The 18144-nt window shown below is 48.7% G+C and overlaps 1 protein-coding gene across 2 annotated transcripts in view; it reads right to left on the reverse strand.

Annotated features, from left to right (window-relative positions):
* PNPLA7 (patatin like phospholipase domain containing 7) overlaps nt 1–18144 on the reverse strand; it is a 132212-nt gene that overhangs the window by 44690 nt on the left and 69378 nt on the right. For both annotated transcript variants that reach the window (XM_050980884.1, XM_018917841.3), the window contains exons 22-26: nt 15455–15604; nt 5026–5089; nt 4401–4569; nt 3135–3317; nt 1790–1908 (exon numbers count right to left, since the gene is read on the reverse strand). In XM_050980884.1, coding sequence (XP_050836841.1) covers nt 1790–1908; nt 3135–3317; nt 4401–4569; nt 5026–5089; nt 15455–15604 — 685 coding nt within the window. The remainder of the gene's footprint in view (nt 1–1789; nt 1909–3134; nt 3318–4400; nt 4570–5025; nt 5090–15454; nt 15605–18144) is intronic.

Raw genomic sequence — 18144 nt, forward strand, 5'->3', positions numbered from 1 at the left:
AGCAGAGCAGCTTTGCAGAGAGGGACAACACAGGACCAAGACAGTGACCCTGCTCCTCCTTACCTCGGATCCTGCACACCCGCAGGTGGGAGCTTGCAAATTAAGTAGTAAAATAAAATAAAAACAAAAAACAAACAAAAAAAAATAGTTTGGCAAAAATTACAGCAATGTTAAAGAAGGAAGGAAGAGAAGGAGCAAAATGTGCTGCCAGCAGTACAGGAGTGCACATATTTAGCATGACACAGGCTCTGGTAGAGGCAGAGATATCAGCTGGGAACAAATAACAAACCACAAATGCTCTCTATCAGTGGATGAGAAGCCTCCTGAGATACTCAGATAAAACAGAAGCTCCCCTCTGCTGTTCTGCTTTGTGTCTCCACAGGACAGAGCTTGTTTCAGAAATGAAATCCTGAAACCAGCCCAGGTGAGGGGCTGTGAAAAGGAGCAGGATCAAGGTACCTGTGAGACACTCGAGGAACCAGCTCTGGCTGTCTCAGCAGCAGTGACTGCTCAGGAGGAGCTGGCACAAAGGAGCTCCAGCCTTTCCTGCAGCGAAGGCTCCCCTGAAGCACGCGCTGGCCCAACGACAGAAATGTGATATTTCTGAGCACTTGAACAGACAGACTGTGTGCAAATTAGGGGTTTTATTTTTTTGAGAGCTGTATTTCAAAGCACTCTTTTAAAGCAGGGCTTCAAGAACACAGTGATGGAGACAACGAAGGCGGCACTCACTTGAGACAAAGGGCGACTCAATTCTGTCTCAAAAGAAAACTCTTCAAGTAAAAAGGGATTCCAAAGAAAAATGCCAGCAGTAATTTATTTCTAAAGCTCACTGGGGTTTCAGATGGAATTCTAACAGAGTGCTCAGCACACATCCTGTCCTTGTGTCTGCAAAAACACACCCTTCCTGTAAGGTAAGGCTGTCAAAGTGTATGGGTACCTGGGGGTTTGAAGGATTATAAAGACGAGAACATTCTCCATTAGAGGACATAATTCCTCTTACTGCTCAAACTTTGAAGAGCTTTGAAATACTGCAAGCCATTTCCTAATATAAGAAAACATAAGGGAAAAAAAATCCAAAGTGTAGGCCAACAGAAAGAAACATCATCTTTCGTGCCCTGGTCATCTCCTGGTATTAAACCATTATGAGAGGCCTCAAGAGGTCAAACACTCATGTTCCTTCTGAAGAAATTCTGCACAAATCCCCACAGCAGGCTAAGTTTGTGTAATTTCTCAGTGTCTCCCCCACCAAATGTTGCCTGCAGAGAAGTGCTGGTGTCCCAGGATCTGTTATCCTGAGGGATCTGTCCCAGCCCAGGGACAGCACTCGGATCTGGTGGATGCATCAGCACAGAATCCTAGAGGGCTTTGGGTTGGGAGGGACCTTAGAACCCATCCTGTCCCACTCATGGGCAGGGTCTCCTTGCCCAGGCCAGGCTGCCCAGAGCCCTGTGGAGTCCAGGCAGGATGCCCATAGCTGTGTGCAGCCCAGCCGGAATGCCCAGAGCCCTGGGCAGCCCAGTCAGGCTGCCCAGAGCCCCTGTGCAACCCAGGCAGGATGCCCAGAGCCCCTGTGCAACCCAGGCAGGATGCCCAGAGCACCGGTGCAACCCAGCCAGGATGTCCAGAGCCCTGTGCAGCCCAGTAAGGCTGCCCATAGCCCTGTGCAGCCCAGCCAGGATGCCCATAGCCCTTTGAAACCCAGTTAGGATCCCCAGAGCCCCTGGAGCCCAGCCAGGCTGCCCTGAGCCCCTGCAGCCCAGCCAGGATGCCCAGGACAATGCCCTACCTGGCCCCTCCGCCGCCCAGCACCAGCGCGATGGCGTTGCCTGTCAGGACCCGGGCCAGGCGGGAGAAGTCGGAGTGACGGTCTGGAGCCTTCTGGAACACGCGTTCATACATCTCGACCTGCAGAGGAGAGCCAGCCACAGTCACTGCACAGCCAGGGCAGAGGCAGCCAGCAGCAGCCTGCTAAAAGATGCTGTAAAGATGAGATTGAGATTGGAGCTTCTCTCTTGTGAGGAAATGCTGGGGGAGCTGGGGCTGCTCAGCATGGAGAAGACAACGCTGAGAGGGGACCTCACCCCTGTGTGTCCCTGTGTGCAGGGAGGGCTCAGGGCAGGGACCAGGCTCTGCTCCGTGGGGCCCAGCAATGGCACCAGAGGAACAGGCAGGAGGTGATGCCCAGGAGTTCCACCTGGACAGCAGGAAAAAATTTCTTTCCTGTGCAGTGACTGAGCACTGGACAGAGAGCAGAGAGGCTCTGAGATCTCCCTCACTAGAGATTCTCCATGCCTGTCTGGACACAACCCCAGTGACTGCCCCAGGGACCCTGTTGAGCAGGGAGGTGGGACTGGAGGAGCTCAGTGATCCTTTCCAGCCTGAAGCCATCAATGATTCTGTTACAGCTCTTCTTCAAAGGAACAGGGGGTTGTGAACCACCCAAACAGTTTTAGTGGCCAGTGGCCTCTCTGAGTCTTCTATAGCTGCTGGGGGTACTACAGAATTTCCTTTAGAGCTCCTTCTTTTCCTTGACAAGGACTTAAAGTTCTTGGGAAGCACCCCAGACTGCCTCTACCTCATGTTTAACACAGCTTTGGGAAGCACAGGGATGCTCCCAACAAAAAGGACTCAACTCCTTTCATTGGGACTCTGAGACAGTGACTACTCTTTCAAGATATCAAAAAGCCAAGTCTGCATCTATAAAGAAAGCCTGGTCCCCTTACCCCTGTTCCCTAAATCCAATTGAGGTCAAACAGATTTAAAGAGTGTGGTCTCATATTTCAGTGGGACTCCTCTGAGAAATATCCTTTGTTAATAATGGAATGGGTTTTTCTTCCTTACAGGTCTCCAAAACCAGTTTTTACAATTATGGAGATGATAGCCCAAACTATAATGAGAGCCAGAGTGAGACTGCTGACTATAGCAGGCCAAGACTTTGTAATTATCTATTTACCTTTGAAGATTACCTTGATTGGGCTTGGCAAAATTCAGAGGATCTGCAAAATGCATTGTTAAATCTGTGTGTGTAAGAATATGGTGGACTACCATTACCCCAGATCCCCTTTGACACACAAATTACAGATCAAGTGAGAGACAGCAAGGGACCAGCCATCAAAGCAGGAATGTCTTACCAGCTTGGGCAGGCTCCTTTTGGAGAAGACTCTGCGTGGGCAGTGGATGTGGAGGTGAGCAGAACACCAGCTCCTCATGTTGAGCCACTCCACAGTGCGGGACGGGAGGGGCCCATCCTCCTTGTGCAGCAGGACCAGCTGCTTCTGGGCTCTCACTGCTGTGTTCTCCAGCATCCTCTCCAGCTACAGCAGCCATGGACACCCAAGGAAAGGACAGTGAGCCCTGGCTGCTCCAGTCTCAGGGTGAAATACATCCATACACACCCCACAGCCCTATTCCCACTGGAATCCCACTCTGCACAGTCACAGCCCCCAAACGTGACTGATTTACACAACAACACTGTTAACTCTGGGCTTACATAGCACACAGAGGCCTAAAATCAGCCAAGGATTCAAACCTAGATGTTTCTGACTTAAACCAGGCCATTAAGAGCACAGCACAGGCAGGAGCTGCTCCTGCAATGGGAGATGCTGCCCAAGTCAGACTCAAGCCCACAAATATTCAGTGTTTTTTTCTTTCCCTTCCCAACAGTCCACTTTTTTTCTCCTTGCATTTCTGATTTTGATTATTTTTGTTGTTTTAGGCAACTTCTGGCAGCTTGTTCAGCCTGTGCTTCCTGCCTCCTACATCCATGCAGGAAGAGCCCACACAACAGGACACACATGAAAGCTGCACGTGGGACCAGCCCAGGCTCTTTGCAGGTCAGACTCAGCACTTCACCATCCTAAAAAACCCCACCTGTGATTCCTTTTTAAAATTTCTTGAAGAATTTTTGCCTGGTCAGAAGACTTTGGTAATAAAACATAAAATCATAAAAATAGATAGTAAGGGGGAAAATTACAGCTTAAGATCTGTAATAAAATATAATAAATAATTCAAACACTGCGATTTAGATCTACTTTTTCCTAAGCACACACCATGAATTTCATCCAGGCAGAAAAGAATTTCTCCCTCTCTGTGAAAGCCCAAAGAAATTCTGGGCAGAAACACAGAGCTTCAAAGCAATTTTTGATTTACCAATGGCCAAAATGGTAAAATGGTTCTTTTGAGCAAAAGAACTTTGCTGGAAGTACTCCTACATAGAACTTGCCATCTCAGAGGATTCTCATGCAATTCTTTTGCTACTCCTAACAGGCATTTCTCAGGAATATTTCATTATTTATGCCTCACTGGGTGTTAAACCCAGGAAAATACATGAGTGTGAAGCAAGCTGCTTTGAGCTGGGCTGTTCCCAGTGCCAGGAGGGGAAGGAGCAGCTCCCACACCTCTCCCACAGTGGGCTCCTGGTCTCCCAGCCCCACGATGAGGATGCAGTCAGCCTGGCGGATGCAGCGCTGGGTCCAGGGGGTCAGGGTGCTGTCAGCCTGGTACAGCACAATCCTGTGGATGTCCTCCTGCTGGCCCAGCCAGCTGGTCAGTCTGTACTCGTGGATGCTGGCGACAGACAAGGAAAATAGAGAATTCAACTGGTGTTATATCACAGCTCCCAAGAGAAGAGAGGGAATCTTACACAGGGAGAGAGTGGCATTTCCTGCTCAGCCAGGATCTGCTCCCAGCTACTGCTGCCTCTCTTTGTCCAGGATTTACACCATTAGACAAATACCAAGGCAGGAGGATACAGTGATGCCCCACTTCAGTAATGCTTCCACAGCATCCCTAAGCAGGAACACACTCAAGAGAAATTCAGCTTTTCCAACTTCACAAGCGAGAAAGTAACTGTGGGAAAAACCCACCCACACCTGCACAAATACTCCTGAAACATTGTCTCCAACACCAGCAGCAGAAGGCTCAGTGTATGTTAGAAGACAGGATTTTGTTCCCAAACTCTGTGTATTTATAAGAAAGGCTCAGTGTCTCTGCATTTCCCTGAGCAATGATGAGGGCAGGTACCTGTCGAGAGCAGCAGAGCCCAGGCGCTGTTTGATGTTGTCACTGGTGAGCAGCAGGGCAGGACCTGGGGAACAAAGAAATTGACCTGTGAACACCTCAATTTGAGCTCCTGGAGAAAACTGCCCAGAGAATCTGTGGCTGCCCCATCCCTGGAAGTGTCCAAGACCAGGCTGGACAGGGCTTGGAGCAGCCTGGCATAGTAGAAGGTGTCCCTGCCCATGGCAGGGGGTGGAATGGGATGGATTTTAAGGTCCCTTCCAACCCAAACCATTCTCTGATTCCAAGAACTCAATTCCAAAAGTTTGCTTTGAAGGTAGTGATGGATCAGAGCTGGCACAAAGTCTTCACAAAAATTTTCACACTTTTCTAGGAATACATCTTCCAATTCTCCCTATTCCCAGAGCTCTGTTACTGCATTAGTCACAACCTGCAAGCTCTGTTATCCCATTCCTCAGGGTCACATAGGATCACAGAACCATGGAATGGTTTGACTTGGAAGGGACCTTAAAGCTCATCCCATTCCATGGGCAGGACACCTTCCTGAGGACCAGGCTGCTCCAAGCCCTGTCCAACCTAGCTCTGGTGACAGCTCCTATTGCAGCTGCATCTTCACGACCTCAGCATTCAGAAGAGCACAGACCTTTACAGCCACAGGAAGGATAGGATCCTGCTTCCAAAGAAAAAAATCTGTTCCCCCCACCTTTCCAAAATACAGAACTTGTTCATCCTGCATTGAACCAATTCCCCAGGTGAATCCTCAAGCTCTCTGCAGCATTACTACTCCTTATTCAACGTGCCAACAGGAACCCCAAAAACATTCCCAAATCTGAAGGGCACAGTCAGACTCCACTAGACACAGACACATCTGGCAACAACCTTAGATCTGAGCTGAATTTTGGTGCACATAAAGTTTCTTGCAGGCACTTTAGTTTAATTTTCTTATTAGCAATTCTAGTGCAGCAGCAATTTGTGCCATCTGTGGTAGGGTGACTGCAGCTAAATCTAAAAAATGCAAAGAAAAGAAAACTTAAGCGAATAACTGCACACCTAGAGAAAATATTAACTGTCTCTTACTGAGAGAGAAATTCACATTTACAAAACATGACAGAGCAGTCACTTTGTATTCATGTTTTCATTGTGCAATCCCTCACTGTTTCATTAACAACAGAACTGAAATTTATGTACTAAATAACAAAACACTTCATTATGTGAGGAGTCTCAAGGCAAGGTTATAATGCGTTCAGTAAAACTCAAGGAACTGTGAACAACCAACATGGGAGAAGGTCACAAATTCACACCTCTGTGTTCAAAAAGCAAAACCCCCCAAGTACAGATCTGGAAGTGGGTGTCCTGACCTTCAGGGTCAACTCATCTCCCCTGTCCTAGGTTACAAATGCAAGATATGGCTGGGGGTGTGTATTCAATTCCCATGTCAGAGCTGGGACAGTTCTCTCTGTTCATGGGGCAGTTTTCTTTATCTCTCCCACAGCCAACCCTCCCTCCAGGAGATCTCTGCTGTCCATGGCCAGGGAGTGTCCCTGCAGGGCCGATCAAATTCCACCATCCCATGGGGAGTTGCTCCGCCCAGGGGAGGAGCCAAGCATTCCTACCTGGATCCAATCTGCCCTGGGAACAGCCCAGCAGCCTTTGCCCCCTGCATTCCCAGAGGAGCAGCTTTCTGCTGCCCTGCATTCCCAGAGGGAGAGCAGGCCCATCTCCAGCAGCCCTGGAGCTGCAGAGGAAAACTCCCCCCTTGTGCAGGATCCCTGCTCCAGCAGAACCACAGCTGGCACTGCAGGAGGGCTGAGCCCCCCTGGGATGGGACTGTGCCCCCACCCTGAGCCACCCTGGGATGGGACTGTGCCACCACCCTGAGCCCCCCTGGGATGGGACTGTGCCACCACCCTGAGCCCCCTGGGATGGGACTGTGCCACCACCCTGAGCCCCCTGGGATGGGACTGTGCCACCACCCTGAGCCCCCTGGGATGGGGCTGTGCCACCACCCTGAGCCCCCCTGGGATGGGACTGTGCCACCACCCTGAGCCCCCCTGGGATGGGACTGTGCCACCACCCTGAGCCCCCCTGGATGGGACTGTGCCACCACCTGAGCCCCCCTGGGATGGGACTGTGCCACCACCCTGAGCCCCCATGGGATGGGACTGTGCCACCACCCTGAGCCCCCTGGGATGGGGCTGTGCCACCACCCTGAGCCACCCTGGGATGGGACTGTGCCACCACCCTGAGCCCCCCTGGGATGGGACTGTGCCACCACCCTGACACACAGGGGTCAGGGCATGCTGTGACTCTGGCAGTAGTTTTTGTTTGTTTGCACTATTACATTTGTATTTTTAATTTCCCTAGTACAGAACTGTTATTCCTATTCCCATATCTTTGCCTGAGAGCTCCTGAATTTCAAAATTATAATAATTCAGAGAGAGGGGGTTTGCATTTTCCATTTTAGGGAAGGCTCCTGCCTTCCTTAGCAGACACCTGGCTTTTCAAACCAAGACATTCCCCCTCAGTGCTCAAGTCCTGCTGCCAAGGCTTCACTCTGATTTAATTAACTTTACTCTTAGACTCGTAGAAGTTCCCAGGTGCCATTTTCCATCTTGTACTTTCCAATACCCAAATAACATTTGCTCTTTGCTACACTGATTATCAAAGAAGAGTAAAGAGAAATGGACAAAAATATCCCACAAGCAGAGACCAAAAGATAAAGCTGGTGAGAAAGCAGAGAGAGGAGGATGACTCAAGAATAGAATCTGACTTCCCCCTCCTCCAATAAAAGTTCTGGAAGCTGGTTCCCATGAAAGCAGCAAGTCCCAAGCAGAGGGAATGAGCAGCACTCCCAGAGCACATCTGGGCTTAGCCTGCCCTTCCCTCCTCCCTCTGCAGCTCCTTGAGCCATCCCACAGCAGGGAACAGCCCCAGTGCTGGGGGAGGCAGTTATTACCACATCTTTAACACTGACAGATTCTTTCATCTGACTCACTGTTCACCTGGTGTCAGCGTTGGTACAGCTTTGAAATGGCACAAGGGGATAAGAGAGGTCTTCCAGAGGGAATACTGATGGCACTGCATAGGACAGAACTGCAAGGGACAGAGTGCAGGGCAATTTGCAAGCATTTAGCAGCAGAGTGATCATCAATGTTCACTAACGTGTCAGAGTTCTCAGTTAAAGAGAAAAGACAGGTGGATTAAAATTGTATTCCAGGACATGTGGCTTACAAAGCTTTCTGGCAGTGGTGGAAGTTTAGCAGGCAAAGGCAAACAGCCTGGAATGCCAAGTGAACTGAGGAATGCAATAAAAATGCTAAATAAGAGAGCCAACACCAAGGGAACAGCGTGGGCACCTCTGCCTGTTACCCCCCTGCCCCAGGCACTGAGATCAGGCAGCATCAGTCCCCAGTGATGCTCTGGGGCTCAGCCTCCAGGGGGACACCACTAAACCCAGGGGACATCATCAATGCCAGTGACCTGCAGCCAGAACAGCTTTCATCCAAAGGGAGAGGCAGAGTTTGCAGGGTGGATCTTTGTGCTCCTTCAGCCAGAGGTACCTTGGCTGTGGACAACATCAGAACAAGCACTGGAGAGACCTAAATATCATATCCAGACCTCACTTCTGATGTGGGAAAGCAGCAGTTCACAGAACAGGACACAAACAAGGGTGCCCAGACAGACCCTGGCTGTGCCAGTTCAGGAGGAGCCTGCCCAGCACCCCATCCCTCCACGTGCCAGGGACACGGGACAAAGATTCCCAGACCTTCACTCATCCCCAGCACGGAACACAGTGATGCTTCCAACAGAACCAACTTGTTTTGTCTCAGAAATACCAACCATCTGCTCTGCACTCCTAGTTTCTAGCAGGCTCCCAATTAATCAGCCATTAAAACCCCTCCATTAATGAGACCAAGAACACCAACATATGTGAGCTCAGAAAACAGAACCAACAAAGTGTTATCTCAACTAAACTGCTGCAAGCAACCAAGTAATGAAAAAATATCATTCCCATCCTGGAGGTTTAAGGCCAGGTTGGACAGGGCTTGGAACAAGCTGGGATAGTGGAAGGTGTCCCTGCCCATGGCAGCAGGTGGAGTGAGATGGGCTTTAAGATCCCTTCCAACCTAAACCATTCCATGATTCTGTGATGATTCAAATCCACAGCCCTTGGAACAGCCACACCTGCAGGCAGGAGTGAGCAGCCCAATGTGTCAGTGCATCCTTAAAGGGCCTTGTCACAATCACACACCTCTAAGCACCCCCACTCCAAACTTGGCACCAGCCCCATGGGCAGCTTCCAGCTGGAGCTGGCATCAGGGACACATCCCTGCACCCCTCAGTGTTCTATTAATGGGATCAGAACAGCTCAAAGTGAAGAACAGGAGAGGTGATGTGAGGTAACATGAAATATTCCTCCAAGCCCTGTGTGTGTCTCTGACAGCAGCCAGCAGCAGATTGCTGGGGAGGAGTATCAGAGCAAGAAAAACTGAGTGCCATTCCCTGAGCCTCCAGCTATCCACAGCTTTCTCAGCCTTTTGGATTTCTCAAGCCTGAGGTGGTGACTTTCAGTAGCCTGGGGGATTCTTCTGTCAGCCAAGAGATCACAGGGATCCTGAAGCCCAGGTTTTCTGTGCTTCAGGTGAGAGAACTGCAGGCAGTGGCCTCACCCCAGGCCCAGGGATTTTGGTTTCTGGGAAAACCTCCTGGAGCATCTAAAGCTATACTCCAGGGCCATCTGTTTTTCAGTACAAAACTAAGAAGTCTATGAAACAGGAGGGAAGAGAAGGAAAAGCTGGCAGATGCCAGAGGTCTGGTTCATTTTCTCTGCTAACAAACAAGGGCACTGAAGAGAAGGGCTGCAGCAAAGCTTCCAACCTCTGCCTGCCCCAGAGAGGGGGGAAAAAACATCACACAAGACATAAAACCCATAAAACCTCCCTTTTTGGCCAGTGAGCAAGAGACTCACTTCAGTCATTTTTTCCACAAAACACCAAGGTATGCAGAAGCAGGAGTACAGGTGTCCTAGTTCTAAGTCTAATAAAACATGGTCCAAGAGTTGCTTCGAGAAATGAGCGGCCCAGAGGGCAGAGAGTGATTTCTGAGGCTCAGAAATGGTTTCAAATCGACCTCACCTGAAAAACACACCCACATCAGAAGACAAGGCCAGTACAATACACACTGTGAAAAAATATCAGCAGAGAAAATTTACTTGCTTGGACTCCATTAAAAGAAAATTTAATTTTGGCCTAATAAAAGTCTTCAAAATTATGTGGCTAAGTCACATAACTGATAAATGAGTTGGATGTCAGAGGATCTTGTCCAGCAAAAAAATACTAAGTGGTGCCAGGGTTCAGGCACCACAGTGAACACTTCACATTTAAATCTAATCTGTGTGTAAAGACAGGCAGAATTGTAATTAAAAACTCCAATAAATTATTAGCAAAGATTTTTCAGTGAGCTGTCCAATACATTATACATTTTTAGAACTGAAAAGGAAAACTTAAAGGGCAGAAAGGAATGAGAGAGACACATATGTTGGATTTGAATCCCTCCCTACTTCAGTTTGAAATTCTATGAGATCAGAGGGCTCCCACATAGAACCAGAATTTGCACAGCCATGTGGTGTCTTTTAGCTGGTCTCAGGAAAGGAACAAAAAAGTAGGCAAATACTTTTAAAAAATCTGAATACTGCAGAAGAACTTCTTATCAAAAGATGCTCTCAGCTCTACCAAGATTAAGAGGAAAAGAATTAATAATAAAAATAGACAGCATCAACACTGACCAGAATTCATCAGCATGATGAATTCCACAGCAGCAAAACCTGCCCCCTTTCCCAGCACTCCAGAGCTGGAAAATTCTGCTCCTGCTTTCTGCAAGTGGGATATTGCACAGCCTGCTTTCTTGGAGACCCAGAGCCCCAGATACAGAGGAAGGGCTGGCACACTGGAGCCAGGGGACAGCAGGGCTGCAGCCCCGGGGTCACAGTGCCCTGCAGGACCTGGGGGTCACAGTGCCCTGCAGGACCTGGGGGTCAGTGCCCTGCAGGACCTGCTGAGCCCACAGAGCCCAGAGCATTTTTCATTCTATCTCTGTCTCAAGGTGAAGGCAGGTCCAGCTGCTGCTGCCAGGTCCCAAATAAACTTTTCATATCACAGCTTGTGGCAGCAGCAGAGCTGCCCCAGGCCTGGCCCAGCCCAGGGAGGAGCTGGAGCTGCTGCAGAGATCCAGAGGAGGCACCAGGGGGATCAGAGGGATGGAGCAGCTCTGCTGGGAGGAGAGGCTGGCACAGCTGGGATTGTTCACCTGGAGAGGAGAAGCTTTGGGGGTATCTCAGTGTGGCCTTGCAGGGCCTGAAGATACAGAAAAGGTGGAGAGAGACTGTCCAAGGGCCCGGAGTGCCAGGACACAGGGAATGGCTCCCACTGCCAGAGGGCAGGGCTGGATGGGATATTGGGAATTAGGAATTGTTCCCTGGCAGGGTGGGCAGGCCCTGGCACAGGTGCCCAGAGCAGCTGTGGCTGCCCCTGGATCCCTGGCAGTGCCCAAGGCCAGGCTGGACAGGGCTTGGTGCAGCCTGGGACAGTGGGAGGTGTCCCTGCCATGGCAGGGGTGGCACTGGATGGGATTTAAGGGCCCTTCCAACCTGGACCATTCTGTGATTGGAAGCTCCATGGAAGCACAAACATCCCTTAGCATTTAACTGGGACACAATCCCACTGTATGGAAACAATATGTAAATTATCATAAATCACAGAAACCAAATGCCAAAGGAACCAGCACAAATGGTCTGGGGAAAGCTGTAGGTGGTCACACACGCTGGTGCTCCCTGTGTGCAGAATGCACCCCCGAGGGAGAGCAGGCTGCTCACCTGAGCTGCTCCCATTACAAATCAAAACATAAAATAAAAAAAAAATAAATTTAAAAATAAATTTAATTAAACCCACAAAAAAAAAATTAAGCAATAAAACTACTTAGTCATGTCTCATTACAGGCAAAAGTGGATTTTTTTTTCTTTCTGGGGGAAGAAAGATTCTGAGTACTTTTTCAGTTTTTGTGGACAGTAAATATTCACTATCAAACTAATATCTTCTAGTTGTCATTACTTTTATATCCCTTTAATAATACAGAAGCAGCTAAAAATTACCAAAACAAGCCCCAAAATCCTGTTGAATAAATTCACCTGCAACCAGCTCCAACTCCAAGCACTGCCAACGGCCTTCTCATGCCAATTCCAGGAAAAGGAAAGCCACTGCTTAAGTGTTATATTGTGTTAAAACCCACCCTGCATTCCCAGCAGGACTGGGGTCAGCCTGCATCCCGAAGCCAGGCTCCCTCCCAGAGCTGCAGCAGCTGATGATTCTTGCAAAGGTCTCAGTGTTCCTCCCTGCATCCTCCTCATTCCTTCTATCCTTCTCTCCAGCCTGCAGCAGGGGAATTCAAAGCATCACTGCAATATCCTGCTAAGTTCATATTAACAGGAAGGGGAAGGAATTTTCTGCAATAAATATATTAAGTTGCAGAAGAAAGCTAAAACCAGCTGTTCTCCCCACATATTAAGGCTGCTCTCCACTGCTCTGGAACAGATTTGAAGCCCAGAGCAATGAAATTATACAGATCAAATGTTAAGTATGGATTAAATGTTAAGTCAAGTATTGTAATCAGATGCTGCCATTTAACTTACAATTAGAAAAAAGGTCGGTTCAAGGAAAAAAGGAAAAAAAAACCTAACAAAAACAAACCCAAAAAAACTGTGAATAGCAGCAAATGTTCAAAGCAATTTTCCAAATTGAGAGTTCCTTTCAGAGAAGATTTTCAATTAAGCCTTGTCAAGCACATTAACAGCTCTCATTTCCATAAAGCCAGGGCAGATCTGATCCCAGCTCACACTCAAACCCCAGGTGAGCCCAGCTGGGAGCTCAGGGAAGGGCTAAGGTGGCAGCAACTGCTCAGCAAGACCCCAGTGCAAACCTTTCCACATGGAATCATGGAATGATTTGGGCTGGAAAGGACCTTAAAACTCATCCCATCCCACCCCTGCCATGGCAGGGACACCTCCCACTGTCCCAGGCTGCTCCCAGCCCTGTCCAGCCTGGCCTTGGGCACTGCCAGGGATCCAGGGGCAGCCACAGCTGCTCTGGGCAACAGCTCCCCTCATGCCAAATGTGCAGGTGAATAAGAAAACAACCTGAAGAGAAAGTAAAATTTTACGACACTACTCAGTTCAGTTTCTGCTGCAGGAAGTAAGAAGGAAAAAAAAAATCATTCCAAAACCCATCTCCATCCCTCCAGTCAAGAAGCCAAGCACTGCCTGTATGTGGCTCCCAGCACTTGGTGAGGAACACCCAAAAAACCCTGAGCCAGAGGGCATAGGAGGAAACACAAAAGCTACAAGTTAAAAAAAAAAAAGAAGGAAAAAAAGAAAACATTGCTTCTGCTAAATAAAGAAAGAAAAGCTGCAGGCTGTCCCCAGCCAGGCCAGGCCAGGCCTGCAGAGCTCTGCAGTGCCTGAGGGGCTGAGGGACTGAGGGCCTGGTGCGAGGCCTGGTGCGAGGCCCGGGCGCTCCTGTGCCAGCGGTGTTTGGGACCAGATGGCTCCTGTGTTTGCCCACAACACTTTCCTCTTCCCACTGCAGCCGTCTGCTCCCTTTTGGCAACAACTTCAGGTGCCAAGGGTGTACAGAACCATCTCAAGCTGCCAGCATGGCACGGCGCAGGGGAGGGAGGGAAAAGGGTGAAGGAGGAAAGGCCGAGTGCCCCCCAAACCCCCTTGGGCACCTGCCTGCTGCTTTCAGCCCAAAGGGGTGTTTTTATTCTGAACAGGCCATCTACCTACTTAAGTTTCTGTTTGTTTTATTTACAAGCTCTTAGTGTTGTCACACATCAAAACAAGCTGGCAGTGATCCCTAAGGAGTCCCCATTAGCAATACAGCTCCATTATAACATTTTTCTGCCATCTCCAAAATAAGAGGAATCTTCAAACACCCACAAATTAGTTCTCACTGTAACAAGTCTCCACCAAAAGTTGCACATAAATTCAGACTTCAGAAGGTTAAAAAGCTCATGCACCACTGGCTTCTTCCTCTGCCTGTTCACCCTGAAGATTTTTAAGCACAAACTGGAGTGTCAGCTCCAGACACTACAAGTCAGAAAGAAAATTACCCAAAAATGTAAGTGGTTCCACCTCAAGCACCACATAACCTGTACTTTTAAATAAGCCATGAGAGAGCAGACTAATAATTTCTCAAAGGACTATAGGAGATTCACTCAAGAGATCTGTAACAGCATTTGAGGATGAAAAGAGGATGTTCAGGAAATGTCAAACACCCTAATGAACACAAAATGAATTCTGAGTTAAATACACGAGTTTTGTGAGGAACTGGAATGTGCATAAGCAACTTCACCCATGGATAAAGCAATTAATGACTCAGCCATGAGCTGAACACATGGTTTTGTGGGCATGAGACAGACAAACAAGCTGGCAACAAATGGGACAATGGTTTCAGACTAAACTTCGGATTTCCAGTGCCAATGTGGATCTCCTCCACGATCCTCTTCCACCAAGTCTTGTCCTTACCACTCATGTACAACCACAATGCAAGAAAACTGCTAAGAAACCCTTTGCTAGATGAAGTTTTTCAGCTGAGGAGGCCTGGAACACTCTCACCCACGAGCTGGACAGAACCAGACCCTCAGGTGCCATGGGAACAGTGCCCTGGTGTGGGATGTGTCTCCTGGAGTGACTGTGGGCAGCTGAGGGCAGCCAAGACAAGGGAGGAGAGGCTGGTGAGTATTTCCAAGTCATTAAGACAAAAGTTTTCCACTGTAATTAAAAGCAAATTAAGGATGGGAACAGAGAAGCAAGAAGCATGGAAAAGGCTGATCCTGATCACTGCTGCAGAATCACACAATGGTTTGGGTTGGAAATGACTTTAAAGATTACCTGTCCATGGACATCTTCCATTGTCCCAGGATGTCCCAGCCTGGCCTTGGGCACTTCCAGGGATGGGGCAGTCCCAGCCTCTCTGGGCAACCTGTGCCAGGGCCTCCCCACCCTCACAAGAATTTCTCCCTGGTCTGACCTAATCCTGCCCTGAGTTTATAACCATTCCCCACCGTCCTGTGGGGACCTGGCCCTATAAAAATTCCCTCTCCTCCTTTGTTATAAAGCCACAGGATTCTCTCCAAAATCTCCCAGCCCTGTGACCATCCCCAGGTACTGCTACCCCGTAACACAGCATGGACCCCCTGTGACAGGTCCCAGCAGCTCTCACTGTAACAAGGCTCCACCATAAGCTGCACATAAATTCAGACTTCAGAAGCTTCAAGAGCTCATGCACCACTGGCTCCTTCCTCTGCCCCTGTGACCCCTCATGGCACTCTGAGGTGGCCAGCAGGGTTTGTGTGCTGTGGTGCCACCATGAACACTCACCCACAGCACTGAGGGCGTGCTTGAGCTCCAGGGTGAAGGCTGTCAGCGGCACCTCCTCGGACACCGGCATGATCGCCACCGTGGACAGGTTGCTGGCAGGATTCCCTGCATCCCACTTGCTGCTGGAGCTGTGCAGTCCCAGAGGATGACCTGTTCACAGAGAAAACACCTGACATCAGTCAGCCAGGCTGCAAAACGTGGAATGTCACCTGCAAGCAGGAGGGAAAATGTCACTGTGTCACCAAGCTGCTCAATGTCACAGAAATGGAACACAAACCTCCAGAGCATGTGAGAGCAGAGTTCCCACATATTTCATTTTAAGAGGATGGAGATCAGTTTCCATCATTTTTGGTTGCTGGTACAGCATGTGTGGGTTGAAGTCAGGCAATTTAAAAATATGCCAGGAATATGTTAAATGAAACATGGATCTACATGACCCAGGAAGACAAAGCTAAAAAGGCACTTAAAATCCCATTACCACAACTTTGGAACTGATTCCACAAGAGGACTTAGCTTAACTAACAAAACCTCCAAACCTGTTGTCAGTATTAAAATATTCCAAAATTTTCCAAAACTTAACAATCCTTTTCTTATGGTATCCTAAGCAAGGAAGGAAATAGCTGTTTTCAACAAAGCTCCTATAGAAAATGTGCACCTCTACCTGTTCTCCCTTCTCTGCAAGATGCAGAGTTTTACAGATATGGGCTTAGGAGTGTTAAAATATGGAACCTCTGAAGTAGCTGCAAAGTACCTTATTACTATCTTTAATATAATTTGGTGAATAAGGGCAGAGGAAAAGCAGATTTTGAGAGAAATCTGCAATGCATGTGAGGAAGATCAAGATCTTCCCAGACAGCTTAGAGCTGGTCAAGGCCAATGTTCTACAAACTGTTCTTGTTCTGATACTCTTTTTTCTCTTCAGCTGAGCCTTCTCAGAAAATCTCACTCTGCTTCTAATGCCTGTCAACTCAGCTCTGAGAACACACAAAAATCTTGAAGTTAAGTTGGGATTTCACATCCTGCTTATCTCGTTTCACCCAGCAAAGGCCTAAGATGTACCATCAAGATGAATTCTTGAGCTGAGCATGTGGAAATACTTGATATCCCCTGTGCAAACCCATTCAAAGGCTCAATGCCAGAGTGACAGACCACTGCAGGCCACAAAGAAATATCAGATAAACTTTTTTTTTTTTTTTTTTTAAATATATTCAGCAATTGAGCTATTCATTTCAAATCTTCTAAAACAGCTCTGCACAGAACATTAAATAGTTTTCCCCAACCTTCTGGTGATCTTCAAGAAGCTATCTGTGGGTTCAAACAGGTTCCACATCACAGCTCAACCCCTTCATCTCCACAGGCCCTTCCCTCCTCAGAACTTCAATGGTGATTCTCTGATTGAACTCCTGTTACTCTCACTAATTTTCCTCCCACATTATGTTTCCCCCATTTTGCCCTGTTTCCCAAGCAGTGCAGCCTCTGCCCTGGGCCACAGAGGCATTTCAGCAGGCACAGAAGTTTAAGTACAATTATCACCAGGCATTTGTGCACAAGTGGTTGTGCCCAGAGAGCTGAGCAGGTGAAGAAAGAGCAGATTCCCTTCCCCAGATGCTGTGAAACAGGAAAGTGGGTGACCTTCATTTCCAGTCTCCTTGGAATTTGGCAAAATCAGCAACTGAAGGAATTAAAACCCCCCAACCAAACAAAACCCAAACAATCCTCAGCATCAAAGAGCCCCACAACACCCCCAGCAGTTAAGGGGCATCTGTTTGCTTTCAAATGCTGCTCAAGGAAATTGGGAGAATTCCCTCCTACTCCCTTCAGTCAGTAAAGAGACTTTGTGTTGGTGCTGCCACAAACTCAAAGCTGCAGAAGCAACCCATGGCAGGCCATTTCCTCCCAGACAATTCATTAAAATACTGCAAATCCAGGCATTTGAAATCAGTCTGTGCTGCTGCTGCTCAGCACTGTGCTCTGACTCCAGCCCATTACAGCTGCTATTTCCAATGCTCCCTTCACATTGCTCTTGCAAAAAATTCCAGGGAAATTTCACTGCACACAGGCGGCAACAATTCTGTATCTCAATTGTAAATCATTTAATTCCCACACCCAGTTAGCCATGCTCTGCCAAAACCATCGTGTGTACACAGATACAATGAAATCACCATCCACGTGCACCTGCAGCTGTAACAGACCACAGAATCCCAGACTGGTTTGGGCTGGAAGGGACCTTAAAGCCCATCCAGTGCCACCCCTGCCATGGGCAGGGTCACCTCCCACTGTCCCAGGTGCTCCCAGCCTGTCCAGCCTGGCCTGGGGCACTGCCAGGGATCCAGGGGCAGCCCCAGCTGCTCTGGGCACCCTGTGCCAGGGTCTGCCCACCCTGCCAGGGAACAATTCTTAATTCCCAATCTCCCATCCAGCCCTGCCCTCTGGCAGTGGGAGCCATTCCCTGTGTCCTGTCCCTCCATCCCTTGTCCCCAGTCCCTCTCCAGCTCTCCTGGAGTGCCTTAAGAGCAGGCCCCTTAAGAACTTGGAGCCCTGGAAGGGGCTCTAAGTTCTCCCTGGAGCCTTCTCTTCTTCAGGCTGCAACTTAGCAGTGCATTTCCTTTCCAAGCATGCACTGCCTGTTTCCAAATTTAAGGATGCAAGTCTGGCTCCAAGGAAGCCCCAGCATCAATGGGAATAGTCCA

This window comes from Serinus canaria, chromosome 17, assembly GCF_022539315.1.
Source record: "Serinus canaria isolate serCan28SL12 chromosome 17, serCan2020, whole genome shotgun sequence".
Lineage (NCBI taxonomy): Eukaryota > Metazoa > Chordata > Aves > Passeriformes > Fringillidae > Serinus > Serinus canaria.